At 37.6% G+C, this 16,490-nt stretch overlaps 1 protein-coding gene across 2 annotated transcripts; it reads right to left on the bottom strand.

Annotated features, from left to right (window-relative positions):
- Nucleotides 1-1,262: 1,262 nt before the first annotated feature.
- CLXN (calaxin) lies at nt 1,263-16,449 on the bottom strand. 2 transcript variants are annotated; one of them, XM_081111438.1, is made up of 6 exons: nt 16,301-16,449; nt 10,995-11,153; nt 10,032-10,136; nt 8,748-8,899; nt 8,369-8,473; nt 1,263-5,133 (listed from the first exon to the last, which is right to left on the bottom strand). In XM_081111438.1, the coding sequence occupies exons 1-6, from the start codon at nt 16,356-16,358 to the stop codon at nt 5,074-5,076; spliced, it is 639 nt and encodes a 212-aa protein (XP_080967564.1). In that variant the 5' UTR covers nt 16,359-16,449; the 3' UTR covers nt 1,263-5,073. The 2 variants fall into 2 exon arrangements, with proteins under 2 accessions (XP_080967564.1, XP_080967565.1); XM_081111439.1 differs by lacking the exon at nt 10,995-11,153.
- Nucleotides 16,450-16,490: the final 41 nt, after the last annotated feature.

The following is a 16,490-nucleotide window of genomic DNA, read 5'->3' as shown; positions in this document are numbered from 1 at the left end:
AGCTACAACCTGGTTAAGGGCCTGGGCTGCAAGCCCAAGACACAACTCTACTAGTTGTACATCCTTAGGCTAATTACTGTCACCGAGTAAGTGCCAGGTAATCATTTCTTATGTTTGCTGCTTGATCACATGGCTTCTTATCATTGGCATCTTCCTCTTGTTCAGATAGAAGTTTTTCTCTGATACTCCCAGATGTCCAAAGAAACATCCCTTGTCCTTTTTTATGAGGAGTCCAGCCCTTTTCACTCCTTCCTGAAAGACTTCTGCCATCCTCCCCATAAACCAGCAGTGACCTCAGCTTCTGTGGTTGGTTGACACACTTTTGTCCCTGTGCTGACCTTAGAGTCATAGGGTCTGACAGCCTGGCTACTATTCACAAACATCTGGACTCTTGGCAAGGCAAGGTTCCAGTCTAAGTTTCAGATTGATATTGGTACCAAACATGGATGCGTTTACTTCCAAACTGGACACTTCAAGAAAAAAAAATTCCAAAATTCCAAGGTATTTCAGATGACAAGAGTGCCCTGAAGAGAGTTGGCCATGGTCTCACTCACATGCATACACATTACATAGCACCACCAGGTAGTCTTGAAGGTACAATTAGAAGATTCTTCAGGAGCCTGGAGCTTTAAATTACTCTAAACCTCAGGGGGTATGCATAGCAAGAAGAATAAATATTGCTTTAGAAAAAGGTTTCTAACATTAGAACTAGATGAGGTCTGCTCTTGGCTTTGCTCTTTACCAGTGTGGGACATTGAGGAAGTCTCTTAATTTTCCTAAACTCCAATTTTCTCAACCTGTGCATGGAACTGTTAATATTTATGTTTGCCTCTTAGGATAGATGTGATAAATGAGTGAAATAATGAATGTAATATTTAGCATAATCCAAGAACAAAGGTGTTCATTGAATTTTTGTGTAATGTATTGTAGGGATTATGGGGATTGTTTTATTCTACTTTCTGATTCTACTGTTATATCTGAAAGATTCATTAAGGAATACTTGACCAAATGGTTTTAATTAATCTTCTGGATTGGCCTGTGCTATGGGACTAACTCCTTCTACCAGGAGGTAGTGACTCCAATTCTAGATGTCACTTGCAGAGAGAACTTGTAAGTCCTCTGCTGAAGCGCATGCCATTCTCCATCTTTAGGCCCCCTGTCGCCTGGTTTTAAGCTGTGGTGTCCCTTGGGCCACACAAAGACTTTAGAGATGGGGATAGGAGATAGGAAGGAGCAACTCGGGTTAAGGCAAGACAGACTGCGTTTCACACAATTTATTCAATGCCCTTTAAGTTGACAAACTTCTCACCCAGGGAACTCTCTGTGAGTCTGGTTGGACCACATAATAGAGCCAGTGTGGGATGACCAGGCAGGAGAAGGTGAAAATAAACAAGAGGATGTGTGTCTTAGAGGAAGAAATACATTCTTGACAGATTAGGTAGGAGGCATGAGGTACACAGAAAGCCACAAATTACCAGTGAGGGAACTGAGAGCAATGAACTACTGCAGAAGGTAATGGCACTCTGATAAAGACATTTCAAATGTAGGAGCATGCTTTGCTTCACACAGAATATTCCACCGTTAGACTGCTTTCCTCTGTTGCTCCCCCTGTGAAACTGAGCAAGTTTCCTTCAGATACATCTCATGAGAAGGGGGCTTTGATTGGCGTGGCTGTATTCAGGTGGCTCCTCCTTCAATGGTAACTGAGGCTGGAAATACTTCAAGAGATCATTTGCTTTACTCTAACAGAAAGGGTGGCTGCAAAATCAGAAAAGGTAAATATTTTACTTCTACCTCTTTTTGAACTATTACCCACCAACCTTGACAATTTGATGAACTGTAATTAACACATACATGGATTAAAGTTTTATTTTATTGTGTATCTTTCATAGTCTCTCCATGTCAAATGCAATTCCCACCCTTTCTTTGCCATACTTGGTGAGAAATAATCATCAGTTCTGGATGACTATGGGGGAATTAGAGGCTGATTCTGTGAGGAAATGGACCCAGTTAGATAAAATGGACTAGGAAAAATGGACAACCTAAGGAACAGCCCAGAGAAACATCTTATAGACATTACTATCCTTTTAGTTTCACAGTATATTTAATTTCCTTTAATAATATTCTTTAACTACAAATTATATATCTTTGGAGGGGGGAGTAGGGGAGAAGGAGGCAGTAGAGGGACTGTCACAGTGAATCTAAACAGTGATAACTGTCACACAGCATAGAGTCTTATCACATAATATGAACAAGGTGAGGGCAGAGCAACTGACCTAGAATATTTTAACCCTCATGGCTTAGCACAAAGCAGGAACTTAGTGAATGTTTTGGATGATTTTATAATGCAAGCAATTGCTGGTTTGGCTTCTTACAAGTACAATCTTGTACCCAAAGATATTTACAGGTTAAGAATGCAGGACTACCAGAATGCAGTGGCAGTTTTAAAATCCTGTCGTTTAAAAAAAGTACTTGATTGTCTCCCAAACAGAATCTCTCCAAGCTGCTTGCGGGGCGATACTCTGCTCTCCCAGAGGGGCCTGGCCTGCTTTCTGTTCCTCTTTGCAGAGCACGGGGAGGAGACGGGGAAGCCAAAGCGTTGAGAAGTCAGTGAGAGGAAGGGTACACTCAATCTTCCAAACTACACTTGTTCATCCAACGTCCTAATGAGTCGCCCTGAAGGCAGGCAAACATGGGGCTGAGAAACACTGGCTGTACCTCGCAGGATGAGGACTCAGGACAAGACTGGCGGCAGAGCTCAGAGTAAGAGGGAAGAAATCTCGTCTTCAAAGGTCCTTTGTACTCAGGTGACCCTGCTATTAAGTTGAGTAAAATTTCAGTGTTAAAATCACTTATGAGTTCTACAGTAGTGAAATGAAGAGGCTCCAGAAATCTAGATATACTAGCAGAGGAAATGATTTGGGCAGATTATGATGAGGAATAACTGAGGGGTGTGAACAGAGCCTATGAGATCTTACGGTCAAGTACTAACATCATCTTAGGTTTCACTTAAATTATTTAGAATTCTTTTAAGACTTTTTTTTTTAGTTTTAAATAATATGTAATAAAACAGGGTTATTCACTTGGAAATTGATTTTTTTAATCAAACTACAATAAAAAGTTTAGGTACCGCTGTATAAGATTAGTTCTTTAAATGATACATTAAAATCATGGCCAATTATGGTGCACGATGTTAGCAAAGAAGTTCAAAGAATGTGCTCCACATGGAAAGGAATCGGCCTCTCATGCATTGAGCACAGTAGGCCTTTCTGGAGGGTAATCTGGTAACATGTACTACAAATCTCAAGATCACACTGGCCTTTAACTCAACATTCCTCTATTTACAAACTTACCCCAAGTAAGTAACCAATAATGCATGTGAGAAGATTTGTCTATAAGAATAGTTCATTTCAGAAATTATTTATAATAGCAAAAATGTGTGAACCAACACATGTCAGTGGCAGGGAAGTGGTTGAGTGAGTCTGTAGTGATGGGACACCAGGCAGTCATTACAAGTGAGGCTGTAGACAAACATCGAATGACCTGAGAAAATGTTCATGAGATCGTGGTGCACAAAACCAGCAGCTTACAAAAGAGCATTTTCAACGTGATCACCTAAAACATATAGGGTGCCTTAAGAGAACCTGAACGAATCTATCCCAGAATATTAATGAATAATTTAAATTTATTTGTTGAATTTCCTAAACTTCTGAAGTATTCTTCAGTTAATCTCTGTTACTTTATAATCAGAAAAACACAATTACAAAATGAAAAGCATCGTGTATTGCATTATTTATACATACTCAAGATAGAAAAATTGTGTCAAAGTCCATCTCAATAACAATCTAAAATTTTAGGAATATACTTGGACAGTGAAATGTCTTTATTTCTTGGAATTGCTTATTCCACTTATTTGTAATTGTCCATTTTTTAATACAATGTACTCGTTTGCTTCATCTTATATAGTAAAAGGTATTTAATATCCAAAAAGCTTCTAAATATTTACATATTGACAGAAGAGATATTAGCTGCTTGGGCATGTTTACTAAAGAGACAACAACTCAAAGAGCATAACTAAGCCCGTCTTTTCACGCTTCCACCCAACGCCCACAGGCACCTGCTGGAAGTGGGGGGCAGAGGGGAAGTCAGGTCCCCTTATAAGGGAGTATGCAAGGGGAATCCAAGGCAGTGACGGGGACAGAGTAGAGCTGACGTAGGAAGCAGAGGGAGCCAGAACAGGCTTGCCAACTGAGTGCAATGGCAGGGGAAGGGGACAACCAGGATGACTCCAGAAATAAACTGAAAGCTGTGCCCATGCATCATTCACTAAACTCAAGAAACAGCACTTTCCTCTTCCCCTGCTTGCCAAGAGTTTGGATTTATCTTATTGTACTTTGTACTTTTCAACCCACAGTATTTATTGGGAGCCTTTCTGTGCAGAGGACTGTACTGTTATGACAGTACATGGGTATGATGACCCTCAGCCCTCAGATACTTACAATCTAGTCAGGTTGAATGACAAAGCCTCAAACAATAATAAAGATCATATTAAAATATGCAACATGTTTCTTTCATCTCTTTAAATCTCCCCTAGTGCCTAGCAGAATGGTATTTAAATGTTAAATGCCAATGTCTTTCAATACCATCTTAATTATTTACTGTCCCAAAAACATTCAGTAATTTCTATGATTTTTAATTTTATTATATCTAGCATTTTTCTGACATGAAAAATATTTGCCTTAATAATTGCCTTATATAATTCAAGATTATATAATTTGACTATTAATTTCATTAATACAAACTTTTCTGATAGTTACATGCTTCAACATATGTGTAGGTATAAAATACCTCTAGCAATGTTAAACCCAAACCCAACAACATCTAATAAGAAACTTGTCTTACATCCCTTTTACTTGCTTCTTACACCAAAGTTGAATGATATGTGTAAGTGAACAACATTCCCTACCCAAACACACAATTCAATATCATCTTTCTAAGTAGAAAAAATATATATACAATACATATACACCTCCTTTTTTATACTCATTTGAGGCAACACAGACATTTAGTTATTCACATATCAATGAATTCATTTGGATCTTTGAATACGTGGGCTTCAAATTCCATTTGGCTCTGTAAAATAAAAGTGCTAAAATTAGTACAGGCTTACGAAAAAGGCAGAACAAAACAAGATATTCCGTATGTCTCCTTTGAAGAGACACAAGATAACAACATCAAGAACTTGTGATGGTCATGCATTTTCTGTTCACTTACAGATGGTGACAGTACAGATTATATTCCAAGTACAATACTTAGTGTGGGGCTACAAGATGAGCAAGACTACATGACCCAGATCTTCAGGAGCCTCCAGTCTAGTGGCAGAAACCATCCAGAAACTGATGAGCTTAATTCACTGAAGTGAGGGCTGCAATAAAGTAAACACATGGTAGACTCTGGGAGGCCAGGAGGACTAATTATGTCACAGCCAGTTGGTAACAGGTAGCAGACATGCTTCCTAGAGCAAGAGAAGCTGGACAACAGTTGGGCATAGGGAAGGAATGTAGTCTAGTAAGACAAAAACCCAAAAGCTGGATGCTTGGGATTAATAGGGAGAGTGTGGTGTGGTGACCTCAGCAAGAGCAGCTTCAAGTGTGGAGAGGAAGAAGTAATGGTAGTGTAGGTTGCAAATATGGACAATTCTTTCAAGACATTTGACTTTGAAAAACAAAGCCACTGGACAGAAAATAAAAGTAGTTGTGTAATTAAGGTAAGATCTCTCTTTTCCTTTCCTTCCTTGCTTCCTTCCTCTTTCTTTTGCTCCCTCCTTTCCCCCTTCCTCCTTCCTTTCTACTTCTTTTTTTCTATTCCTTTCTTTTCCAAATGGGACAGGTTTAGACCTGTTTAAATCCTGATAAGAAAGTTTTAATAGTGAGGGAAGAGGCTGAAGATATAGGGTAAAAATAAAGCTTAATGATGAAGTAGTTCTTGAGAAGATGTAAGGGTCTAGATAGATCCAAAACTTCCCATCAGGCACTTCTGAGATCTATCCATTCACCCATCCATCCATCCACTGAACATGGTACCTACCATGAACTATGCACAGTATATGGGGAAATATGGTAGAAATAAGGCCAAGTTCCCATCCTCAGGGAGCTTATATCTATATTGTGACACACACAATAAGTATTTGAGTATATATAGTCTATGTAATGATAAGAACTATGAAGTAAGATTACAGAATAAAGGAGGGGGGTAGTTAAGATGGTCGATGGTATTTGAGCATAATGAGGAAATGGCACTTGAATAGAGACTGAATGAGATGACAGAATGAGGCATGTGAAGGTCTGTGGAAAGGATGTTCTAGACCAGTGATGGCGAACCTTTGAGCTCGGCGTGTCAGCATTTTGAAAAACCCTAACTTAACTCTGGTGCCGTGTCACATATAGAAATTTTTTGATATTTGCAACCATAGTAAAACAAAGACTTATATTTTTGATATTTATTTTATATATTTAAATGCCATTTAACAAAGAAAAATCAACCAAAAAAATGAGTTCATGTGTCACCTCTGACACATGTGTCATAGGTTCGCCATCACTGTTCTAGACAGAGGCTACAGTAACTGGAAAAGGAACTAGGGAGGAATAGCAAGGTAGCTGGGGAAGGTCCAGGGGTAAGAAAGATTGAGGGAGAGTGGGAGAAGTGGTTGGAGAGAGAGAAAGGGGCCACTGTATAAGACTTCAGAATCCATTTGTGTTTTTAAATATACTGGATATTGTGAAGAATAGTCAGTACGGGGACAACAGTGGAAGCAAGAAGGCTAATGATCTAGGGTATGTGACAGATACTGGCAACGATTTATGTTTGTGGTCAACAGAGCTGTGGAAAAGAGGTTATATTCAAGGGTGCATTTTTAAGGAACAGCTAAAGGTGCAATTGGAGAAAAATTAAGGATTACTCCTAGGGTTTTGATTGATTAACTGAATGTATGGGGTATCATTTATTGAGACAGAGAAGATGGGGAGGGAAAAATTTTGGGGGAAAACCAATAATTTATTGAGATTATCTATTGGATATGTTGAGTAGGCACCTGGATATACAGACTAGAGACTGGGGGAAGGTGAATTGTAATATTTATATACCAAATCACTCTACCTGCTTAAAATTTTCCAATGAATCCTCAGGCACTCAAGACAAAATCCAAACTCCAAGCTCCCTTGGGATTGGCCCTTCTATGCATCTCCAGCATCATCACTCATCACCAGTTTCATACCACACCAAATACTCTTTGAATACAGATTCATTTCTCTCTCTTGTGCGCGTCATGCCTTCTCTTTGCTTAGATTATTCATTATTCATACCCGTTTTGACCTAGCTGACTATTGTGTCCTTGAAACAAAGCCTTCCTTGTCCCACCAGCCATTTACCAGTCATTTGATACAGCTGGTTTTGATGCACTCTTCGTGAGCACCACAATATTCTATACATATCTCTATGGACTCTAGAACCAGGGGACCCAGGGTATTTTATAACTGTTGCATGAACTTGGACAAGTGGGCTAAACTCTTCAAACCTCAGTTTCCTCATCTGTAAAATGAGAATAATAATACTACCTACTTCATAGGGTTGATAAGGGAATTAAATGAGGTGATGTGGATGATAGTGCTTATAACAGTGGATGGCATAGATGAAACCCGTATAAGTCATTAACTATTATTATAATACTTATCATACTGTTGAGTAATTATTTTCATGTTGACGTTCCTCCTAAAAAATATTAACCCTTGAGCACTTCAATTAAGCCTTTCATATGTGCTTCTGGTCCACATTAAGCTTCAATAATTGTTTCTACATAAATGAATGAGTTAATGAGTTAACAAACAATAGTATTCGGCCACAATAGTACTATAAAATGAACCATCAAGTTCTTCTTCAGTGGGCTTTCTCTATCTATAAGCTATTCTCTGTGGCTGAAGGTTATTTGTTTTATCCATCACTCACCAAACCAAGAAGACCTGGTTGTTGATCTTACATTATATTTTGGTCACTGTTCAGTAAAAAATAATACCTTTCTTCCTTTTTTAAATACCTACCCTAGGATGTGTTTTTTTCATTTTATAGAGAGGAAGAGAAAGAGAGAGAGAGAGAGAGAGAGAGAGAGAGAGAGAGAGAGAGAGAGAGAGAGAGAGAAAGAAAGAGAGAGAGAAGTGATAGAGAAACATTGATCAGTTGCCTCCTTCACATGTTCCAACGAAGGATGGGACCCATAATCCAAGTACGTGCCCTGACTGGGAATCAAACCTGCAGCCTTTTAGTGCACTGAATAGTGCTCCAATCCCCTGGCCAGTGTAACAATATCTTTCTTTACCTTTGGATCAGGTAGACATGGTCCAAAAGCTTCCAGTAGAAGAGTTTCTTCTCTCACAGCTTGTTCATAGTCTGAGAAGGACAGTTTCCCATCATGGTCATGATCCTAGGAGTGACCATCCATATATGCGTAAACATGTAAAATACTTATTGCAAATACAACTGTCTTTTCATGGTCAAGTGTTAATGGAAAAAAGGTATTAGAGAAATGAGACTAGTTAAATTGTAATGAACTATCAATATTATAAAAAAAAGAGCATAATCCAGGTGTTTGATTTCACCAAGCAGAAAACTAATAGTTACTATCATTTGAATTATTATTTTTATCCCACAATTAGCCTTTAAATTTTAATATAAAACTCTACATTATACATATTTACCATTTTCTTAAGTGTTATTTCAACCAAATCTTTGATTCCTTCATCAGGGTCTTCTTCAGATGGCTGTTTAAGAAGGCTGTTCTTCAACATGTGGAACATTTCCTCCTTTGAAATGAATCCATCACCATTCAAATCAAACACTTCAAAGCAATCTTTTAAAAAATAGCCAATTAGGAATTTGATATTATCCTTAAGGTAACATTTGTTCTGATAAAGTTTTCAAGACCAAGGTCTTGATGTTCTTATCAATGCCACAGGCCTTAACACAATCTAATCTCCATAATAAATGCTTAATGCTCACTTGTTGAATATATGCAACAATCCTTAGAAAAAATTTCATTACAATCAGCTATGGAGAAGCATGACAAGAGACAATAAGTTGGCATAATACTCCCCAGGTATTATGTTGAGTGAAATAAGCCAATCAGAAAAAGACAAGTATCACATGATCTCACTTATAGGTGGAATCTAATGAACTGATGAACAAAAAAGATCCAGAGACATAGAAGCAAGTAACAGATTGAAGATCCTCAGAAGGAAGCGAGGGTGGGGGTAGGGTGGGGGGAGGGGGAAGAGTAGGGGGGAGTGATTAATCAAATAACTTATATGCATATTATGCACATATGCATAATACATGGTCACAGACATAGTGTGGTGAATGCCTGGCAGGGGGCGGGGGGGATTGAATTGTGGAGGGGGTCAATGAGGGAAAAACAAGGGACATCTGTAATACTTTCAACAATAAACATAAATTTTAAAAAAGAAAATTAAGGTAAAAAAGAAGCAATAAGTTGAAATTTTTCATCTTGAAACTTGTGGAAAATTGACTGACATATAATTCTTTTATTTTTATTAAAAAATTTTAATGTTGACATAATTCTTAAACAGAGTTCATCAAAATTAAGAATTAACTAAGAATCAGAGCACTAGAATCAATATCCCCTACTTTTATGGTTATAATTCAAGTACTTAAATATGCAAAAACATAATCTTAAGACCTTTAATGTAAATGTATACATACATGATTAGCACCTATAACATGTGCTTATCTAGTCTTGCTTGACATGAATTACTCTTCAAAATCTCTTGATTTTTCTTTTAATTAATTATGTTTCAACCTTTAGCATTGACTTGAATTTGCTCTGTAAAAGAGGCTAATGGGTATTCCAACCAACCAACCAACCGACAACCTACTTCACTGGCTGGGTTGGAAGAAATCGGTTTAAAATGTTTTAGATATGTTAGGCATAATGTGCAAACCAGTAGGATAACCTGAAATCTTACATTTCATTTTTTCTTCCAAAGTTCCTCGAAGAAACAGTGATAATCCATATACCCACTCTGATACACTTACACAACCATCATTGTCTTTATCAAAACCTCGGAATACTAAAAAGAAAAAGAAGGGAAATGTAATACTTGTGCTGCATTTTTATTCTCAGTAATGTATCTACATTGGTACTACTCACTTTTAAAATTTAAACAAAACTTCAGGATCATATGGTCCAACATTCCCACTTGACAAAGGAAGAAACTAACTTTCACATTTCCTCCTCATATTTTGTGGGAACAAAGTAAATTCTGAATATCTAAATATGTTAATAACTAATTATTAACATATAACTTTTGATATATTAAATGTGTTGCTATATTAACATAAAATATATAATTTTGTACTTTTGTTACTCAACAAATGTAATGCTTTATTACATGGTAGTCTGGACTATATCTTGATTCTTACTGAAATACTTTCAATGATGTAAAGAAACTTAAATGTCCTTTTAAAACTATTCTTCTTATTATTATATTAAGTAAAAATAGAAATATTTTAGGTTTTCTGTTATAAACCTAATTATTCAAGCTGACTCTGTCCACTTCTTAAATACATAAAATAGCGTGGATACTATTTCCATCCCTATGATCTTTTTCTTTTAAAAAATTTTAATTTATTGGGGTTACATTGGTTAACACAATTATATAGTTGTAAGGTATATAATTCTGTAATACATTATCTACATATTGTATTGTGTGTTCAAACCCCAACTCATGTCTTTTTCCATCACCATTAATCCCCCCTTAGCCTCCCTCACTCTCATTTCCCTCTCCTATGATATTTTTCTTGAATATAAAGATTTAAATTTTATATTTGAATGAAATTGGGAATATAGAACATCAAGATTTTACAAACAGTAAGTCCAACTCAATACTTTTTTTTTCAGTTATGGCTGGATTTGTATTTCTCCTTACCTCTGTCCATAATCATGTCATCTGTCATTCCAAATGTCACATGCAAGAAGTTTCTAAATGCATTACGATCCAGTCCATTGACCACACCTTGTCGCTCTATTATATCTCCCACCAAGTTATAATAAAGTTTTATAAGACAATTCACTTCAAATTTATTAACTGTGGAAAAATAAAGTTAAGATATAACAAAAATGTGTTTTAATCTTTAATTTCTAACTTAAATTTTGCATTAAAGAATTTATAGACTAACATTTTAAAGCCATCAGATATGTAGCTGTCAGCAATCCTATGGTATTTTTTTAATCCTTATCCGAGGCTATGTTTTTACTGATTTTAGAGGGGGGGGGAAGAGAGAGAGAGAGAGAGAGAGAGAGAGAGAGAGAGAGAGAGAGAGAGAGAGAGAGAGAGAGAGAAATTGCCTCCCCTACACATCCCCATCAGGGATCCAACTGCAACCTAGGTATGTGGTATGTGCCCTGACCTGGAATCATCCCCAACCTTGTAGATTACAGGGAGTTATGGGGATGCTCCAAACAACTGAGCTACCCAGCCAGGGCAGAAGACATGTCTGTTTTGAGATTTATGACACTTAAGTTAACAGAGAATGGCTACTACAGAGGATTCTCCACTAAAATGAGAGAAAAAGCCTTCCCTCCAATATCCAACAGGTGCAAGTTCAGTCACACTTAGGAAAAAAGAAGACAGTATCAGTCAAGTTACCTGAATAATGATCGTGGGGTCCAATTCTAAACTTTAAAAGGCAGTAGGGCTATGATTCAAAGTAAGTACGGTAATGTTTAAGAATGCTAACTTTTCTTGCATTTTGATTACAGGCACTCATGAGACTTGTAATTTAGCATTCCCCTGGAAATAGATACCAGGCTCCTGAAAGTCAGGAGACAATTTTTATTTCATATTAGCCTTAGTAAATCCATAATTGAGATTTTGGAAACTAAAATCACCCATTTTCCAATAAAAAAGTGTTTAAACATATTTTAGCACTCTTGTAGCTCTTATTGCAGATGAAATGAAATTAACATGCAATTATTCAGCAGTACTTTGAATGAAGGCGATTTTTATTGAAAGGATACACACACATTCATATTTGTCAACACACATCATTGTATAAAGGGTGGTGTTTTTAAAGAGTGAGATAATTATTTGTGTTCCAATTCCCATTTCAGATATGTTAAGTGGAAGGGTTATTGCCTAGCATTAACAACAAAAAAGTGAGTCCTAACCAATTTGGCTCAGTGGATAGAGCATCAGCCTGCGGACTTAAGGGTCCCAGGTTTGATTCCGGTCAAGGGCATGAACCTTGGTTGTGGGCACATCCCCAGTGGGGGGGTGTGCAGGAGGCAGCTGATTGATGTTTCTCTCTCATCGATGTTTCTAACTCTCTATCCCTCTCCCTTCCTCTCTGTAAGAAATCAATAAAAATATTTTTTTTAAAAAAAAAGAACAAAAAAGTGAGTTTAAATGTGAATTATAGGTAGAAGATGGGGATGAGTTTATTTCAAAACAAGACAAAGTATTTTTTAAAACAAGGACAAAACCTGCATGCATGTAAAAGAAGACAGAACACAGAAATGGAGAAATCACATCTAATCCTACAGGTCAGGACAGGCCTGAGTATGATTTCTGGTATGGGATACCAAAATGTAAGAGGGATATTAAAAACCTTGAAAAACAAATGATCTAGTAAATAAATTAAATAATAGACAAGAGTATAATGATTATAATTTTTAAAAGAGCTGTTAGTTGCAGTAGAAAATGGTATACTAGTTTGTCAAAAAGTTAAACACAGAAATTCTGTGTAATCCAGTGATTCACTTCTGGGTATATACCCAGAGAACTGAAAGCAGGGGCTCAAATACTTGTACACCAAGCATGTCAAACTCAAAGGCTGCCATGGGCCAAATAAACAAGATTTAAGTTTATGTGGGCAGCAAAAAAAACAAAGCTTCAATTTTCATAGAAACATAGGTTTAATTCAATAGAGACATGCTGAATAAAAAGGGCTGAAATAAATGAGTAATCGTTAACATAAAATAATGGAACATTTTAATAAAAATTAATATTTTTTTCTTGAACATTAACTTAACAGACACTGAATAACTGCACAAATTATTAAACGTAATGCAAATAAACCTATTTTTCTTGTTCTCTGAAAGCGAAATATTTCCTGTTGCGCACATCAAACAAGTCAGTCCAAGACTAATGATGTGGCAATCATCTGCTAAAATATTTGCTGCTAGTATTAGTGGAGAGAATGGTGTGCTTGCGCATAAGGCACATAAGGGAAATAAATGCAACATGATTACAGTAATCAGGCATTAGCGAACGTTGTAGTTCGTTATTAATAACTAGAGGCCCAGTGCATGAAATTCGTGCACTGGTAGAGTCCCTAGCAGCTGCTGGCTGCCGGCCAGGGCCTGACCTCCCTTACCCTGGTTGGCTCTGCCCCCTGGTCGAATTCCCAGACAACTCGTGGTTGAGGGGACAATTTGCATACTATGCTTTTATTATATAGGATTATGTATAACAGAATATTGTAAAAATTAAGTTACAAAATTTTTATTAAAATATTTCTTACATACCATTATATTGGCTGGGGCCACAAAAAATATTCATTGTGGGCCACATGTGGCTCCCAGGCCGCGAGTTTGACATGATTGTTGCACACCAAAGATCATAGTAACATTATTCACAGTAGCCAAAAGTGGAAGCAATCAAGTGTCCACTGGTGAATGAATGGATAAAAAAATATAGTAAATGCATACTATGGGTGATTATTTGGTTTTATAAAGGAAGGAAATTTTGGCACATGCTATAGCATGGATGAAACTTGAAAACTTTATGATGAGTGAAATAAGCCAAACACAAAAGAACAAATACTGTATGATTTCACTTATATGATATACCTAGAGTGATGAAATTAATAGAGACAGAAAGTAGAATGGTAGTTGCCAGGGGTTTGGGGAAGTGGAAAATGGGGAGTTATACTATAATGGGTATAGAGTTTCAGTTGAGAAAGATAAAAATGTTCTGGAGCTTAATGGTGGTAACAGTTGTGCAACAATTTGAATAAATTGAATACACAGAGCTGTACAATTAAAATAGTAAAATTTAACCACAATTTTAAAATATTCTCAAAGTAAAAAGGCTGTTGGCTAGTTGGGAAAGAAAAGACTGCTTAAAGAATGACTATACAACATCCCCTTCACTCAGCATTTTATGTTTCATCTTTTCCATCTTAGCTGAAATAAAGATTAAAGAATATTAGCTTAATTTACTACCCAAGGATACAGGATTAGCCATAAGAAAACTTTTCTTGCTGAAATATTTCTTAAGTTCTAGAATACAATACTAAATACAGTTAAGAAAAATTCAAGGATGGGCTTTCATTTTTTTGGGTTGGTTTGATTGTTCTTCAGATCATATCTGTAAAGTCGCAGATTAACTATATGACCACTGAAGATACTTTCTTCTCTGATTCCACAAAAGTTATCCATTTAATCCTAGTGGGATTATCATCTGCCAACTGAAAGGAAATATAACTTTAGGTGAAAGGTCCTCTGTTTAAAGGAATTTAATGTCAAGGACTTGAAACTCTTTCTATAGAATTTAACTAGTAATCATCCAAGTTTTTCAGGCTCACTTTAAAATGTTTATATAAGTACAAAACGCAAAAGAGTTTATCCTGCCATGTGTTTCTTTATCTTTTAATACACTCACCTCTTAATTATTCACAGAATGTCTGTTTGCAAACGTACTGAACAGGGAGCAAATTAAATTTAGCATTGTATATTGAAATTATTGCATTTTTTATTCAAAGTGTTTACCGGATGTTTTAGAGGGTGTGGTCTTCTCCCAGAAATGGAAGTATTTTAAGAAAAACAACAACAGAACAAACTCTCATCATATTATAATAACCATAATAATGCCTTAAATGACAGGATGACTATTTTTCTAAGAAGTTTAAGATGCTTATACACACTCTAATTTTCATTTACAGCACCACTCCACTAAGAGAGCCTTTCTTACTACTCATTGCATTAGGTACACATACAATTAAAAGAAACGAGATCCTGTAATCTCTAGAACTACATTAAAACACGTTTGTTCCTCCTTCTTTGCACAGTGGGAGTGGTCTTGGGATTATGTCTTCTTCTATTTCCACAGGTGGCCAGTAGTTTTGCAATCAGCATACAATTCATAAGCTTGCTCATTGGACAACACCGTCTTCACCTAAACCATGTCCTTATCTTCCTGGCCCAGGTACAGTTCTGTTTTTCAGTCTGACTACAATTCTAAAGTTACCTAGGAAATTCTAGGACCGCCTTTTAGAATGTACGTTGGAGCAGATACCTTTAATAAGTGCTCATCTTGTCACTGGCAAAATACCCTGCACCCCCACCAGCAACTGGAAAGTGGAAGCCTGGAGCTGGGAACAGATTCTTTACCATGTGTTTAGCTTCGGTGAGCTCTTTGAGCCCACTTCCCTTCCAGCTCTGACATAGGTTTGCTTCCTAAGGGTGTTCAGTCCTTGATAACCGTTTCTCCTTATGGATCTCTTGGTAAGTATCCGGTATTGAACCCTGTCATTTTACTTGCTCTAGAAAGCTAGAATGCAGGTGTACGTTGCTTGTGATACTTTTCTCGACTCCCTGGTTTTTAATAGTCACTTTACACCTCTGACCGAGTCTAAAACCACATGTGTCTCCTGGGTATATAAATCACGTTTCTGTAATGTAAGGGTAAATTAAGAAGAGCGCTTGAGAAGCAAGTAAGTGTACTTGTGGGAGTGCAATCCTAGATGCCTGGACACCTGGATAGCGATCCTTGAGTTGATTGGCAGGCGTGGAGCCTGCTCCGAAAAGCTAACATCCAGGTATTCCCGTCCAGGCTTCTCTCTCTCTCTCTCTCTCTCTCTCTCTCTCTCTCTCTCTCTCTCTTTTTTTAAAAAAATATATTTCATTGACTTTTCACAGAGAGGAAGGGAGAGAGATAGTCAGAAACATCGATGAGAGAGAAACATCGATCAGCTGCCTCCTGCATGCCCGCAACCAAGGTACACGCCCTTGACCGGAATCGAACCCGGGACCCTTCAGTCCACAGGCCGACGCTCCATCCACTGAGCCAAACCGGTTACGGCTAGGCTTCTCTTTAAGGGTGGTGAAGGGGGCTCCAGGGCCCAAAGGCTGGGAGTTAGGAAGCAGGTTGGGCAGAAAATTTTAGCACCCGGTAGGGCAGGAGACCTGGACCAGGAGCCTGTGCTAATCCAGCACTTGATTCCTACTTACAATGCTTGCAATTTTTAGTTAAGGTGTCCGTCAACTTCTGCAACTTCTTGCGGTTCATGCCGCGCGGGCAGAGGCGGGTGTCTAGGGATGCAGCTGCCGGGATCCTCGCTGGGTCTGGGTCTGGGCCGGGGAAAAGCGCTCTGGGTCTCCATCGCCCCACACCTGCTGTGCTCTAACACACAAAGTGGCC

This window comes from Myotis nattereri (genome assembly GCF_964212035.1).
Source record: "Myotis nattereri genome assembly, chromosome: 17".
NCBI classification, from domain to species: Eukaryota; Metazoa; Chordata; class Mammalia; order Chiroptera; family Vespertilionidae; genus Myotis; species Myotis nattereri.
Note: the sequence above shows the minus strand (reverse complement) of the source record. Positions and strands in the feature narration are given on the sequence as shown.

Excerpts from the sequence above, each read along its gene's own strand:
- CLXN (XM_081111438.1), bottom strand. The coding sequence starts at position 16,358 with ATGAACCGCAAGAAGTTGCAGAAGTTGACGGACACCTTAACTAAAAAT. Across the intron at positions 11,154-16,300 it reads AACTAAAAATTGCAAGCATT|TTAATAAATTTGAAGTGAAT; the intron begins GTAAGTAGGAAT and ends ATTTTTCCACAG. Across the intron at positions 8,900-10,031 it reads TTTGGAAGAAAAAATGAAAT|ATTGCTTTGAAGTGTTTGAT; the intron begins GTAAGATTTCAG and ends ATTTTTTAAAAG.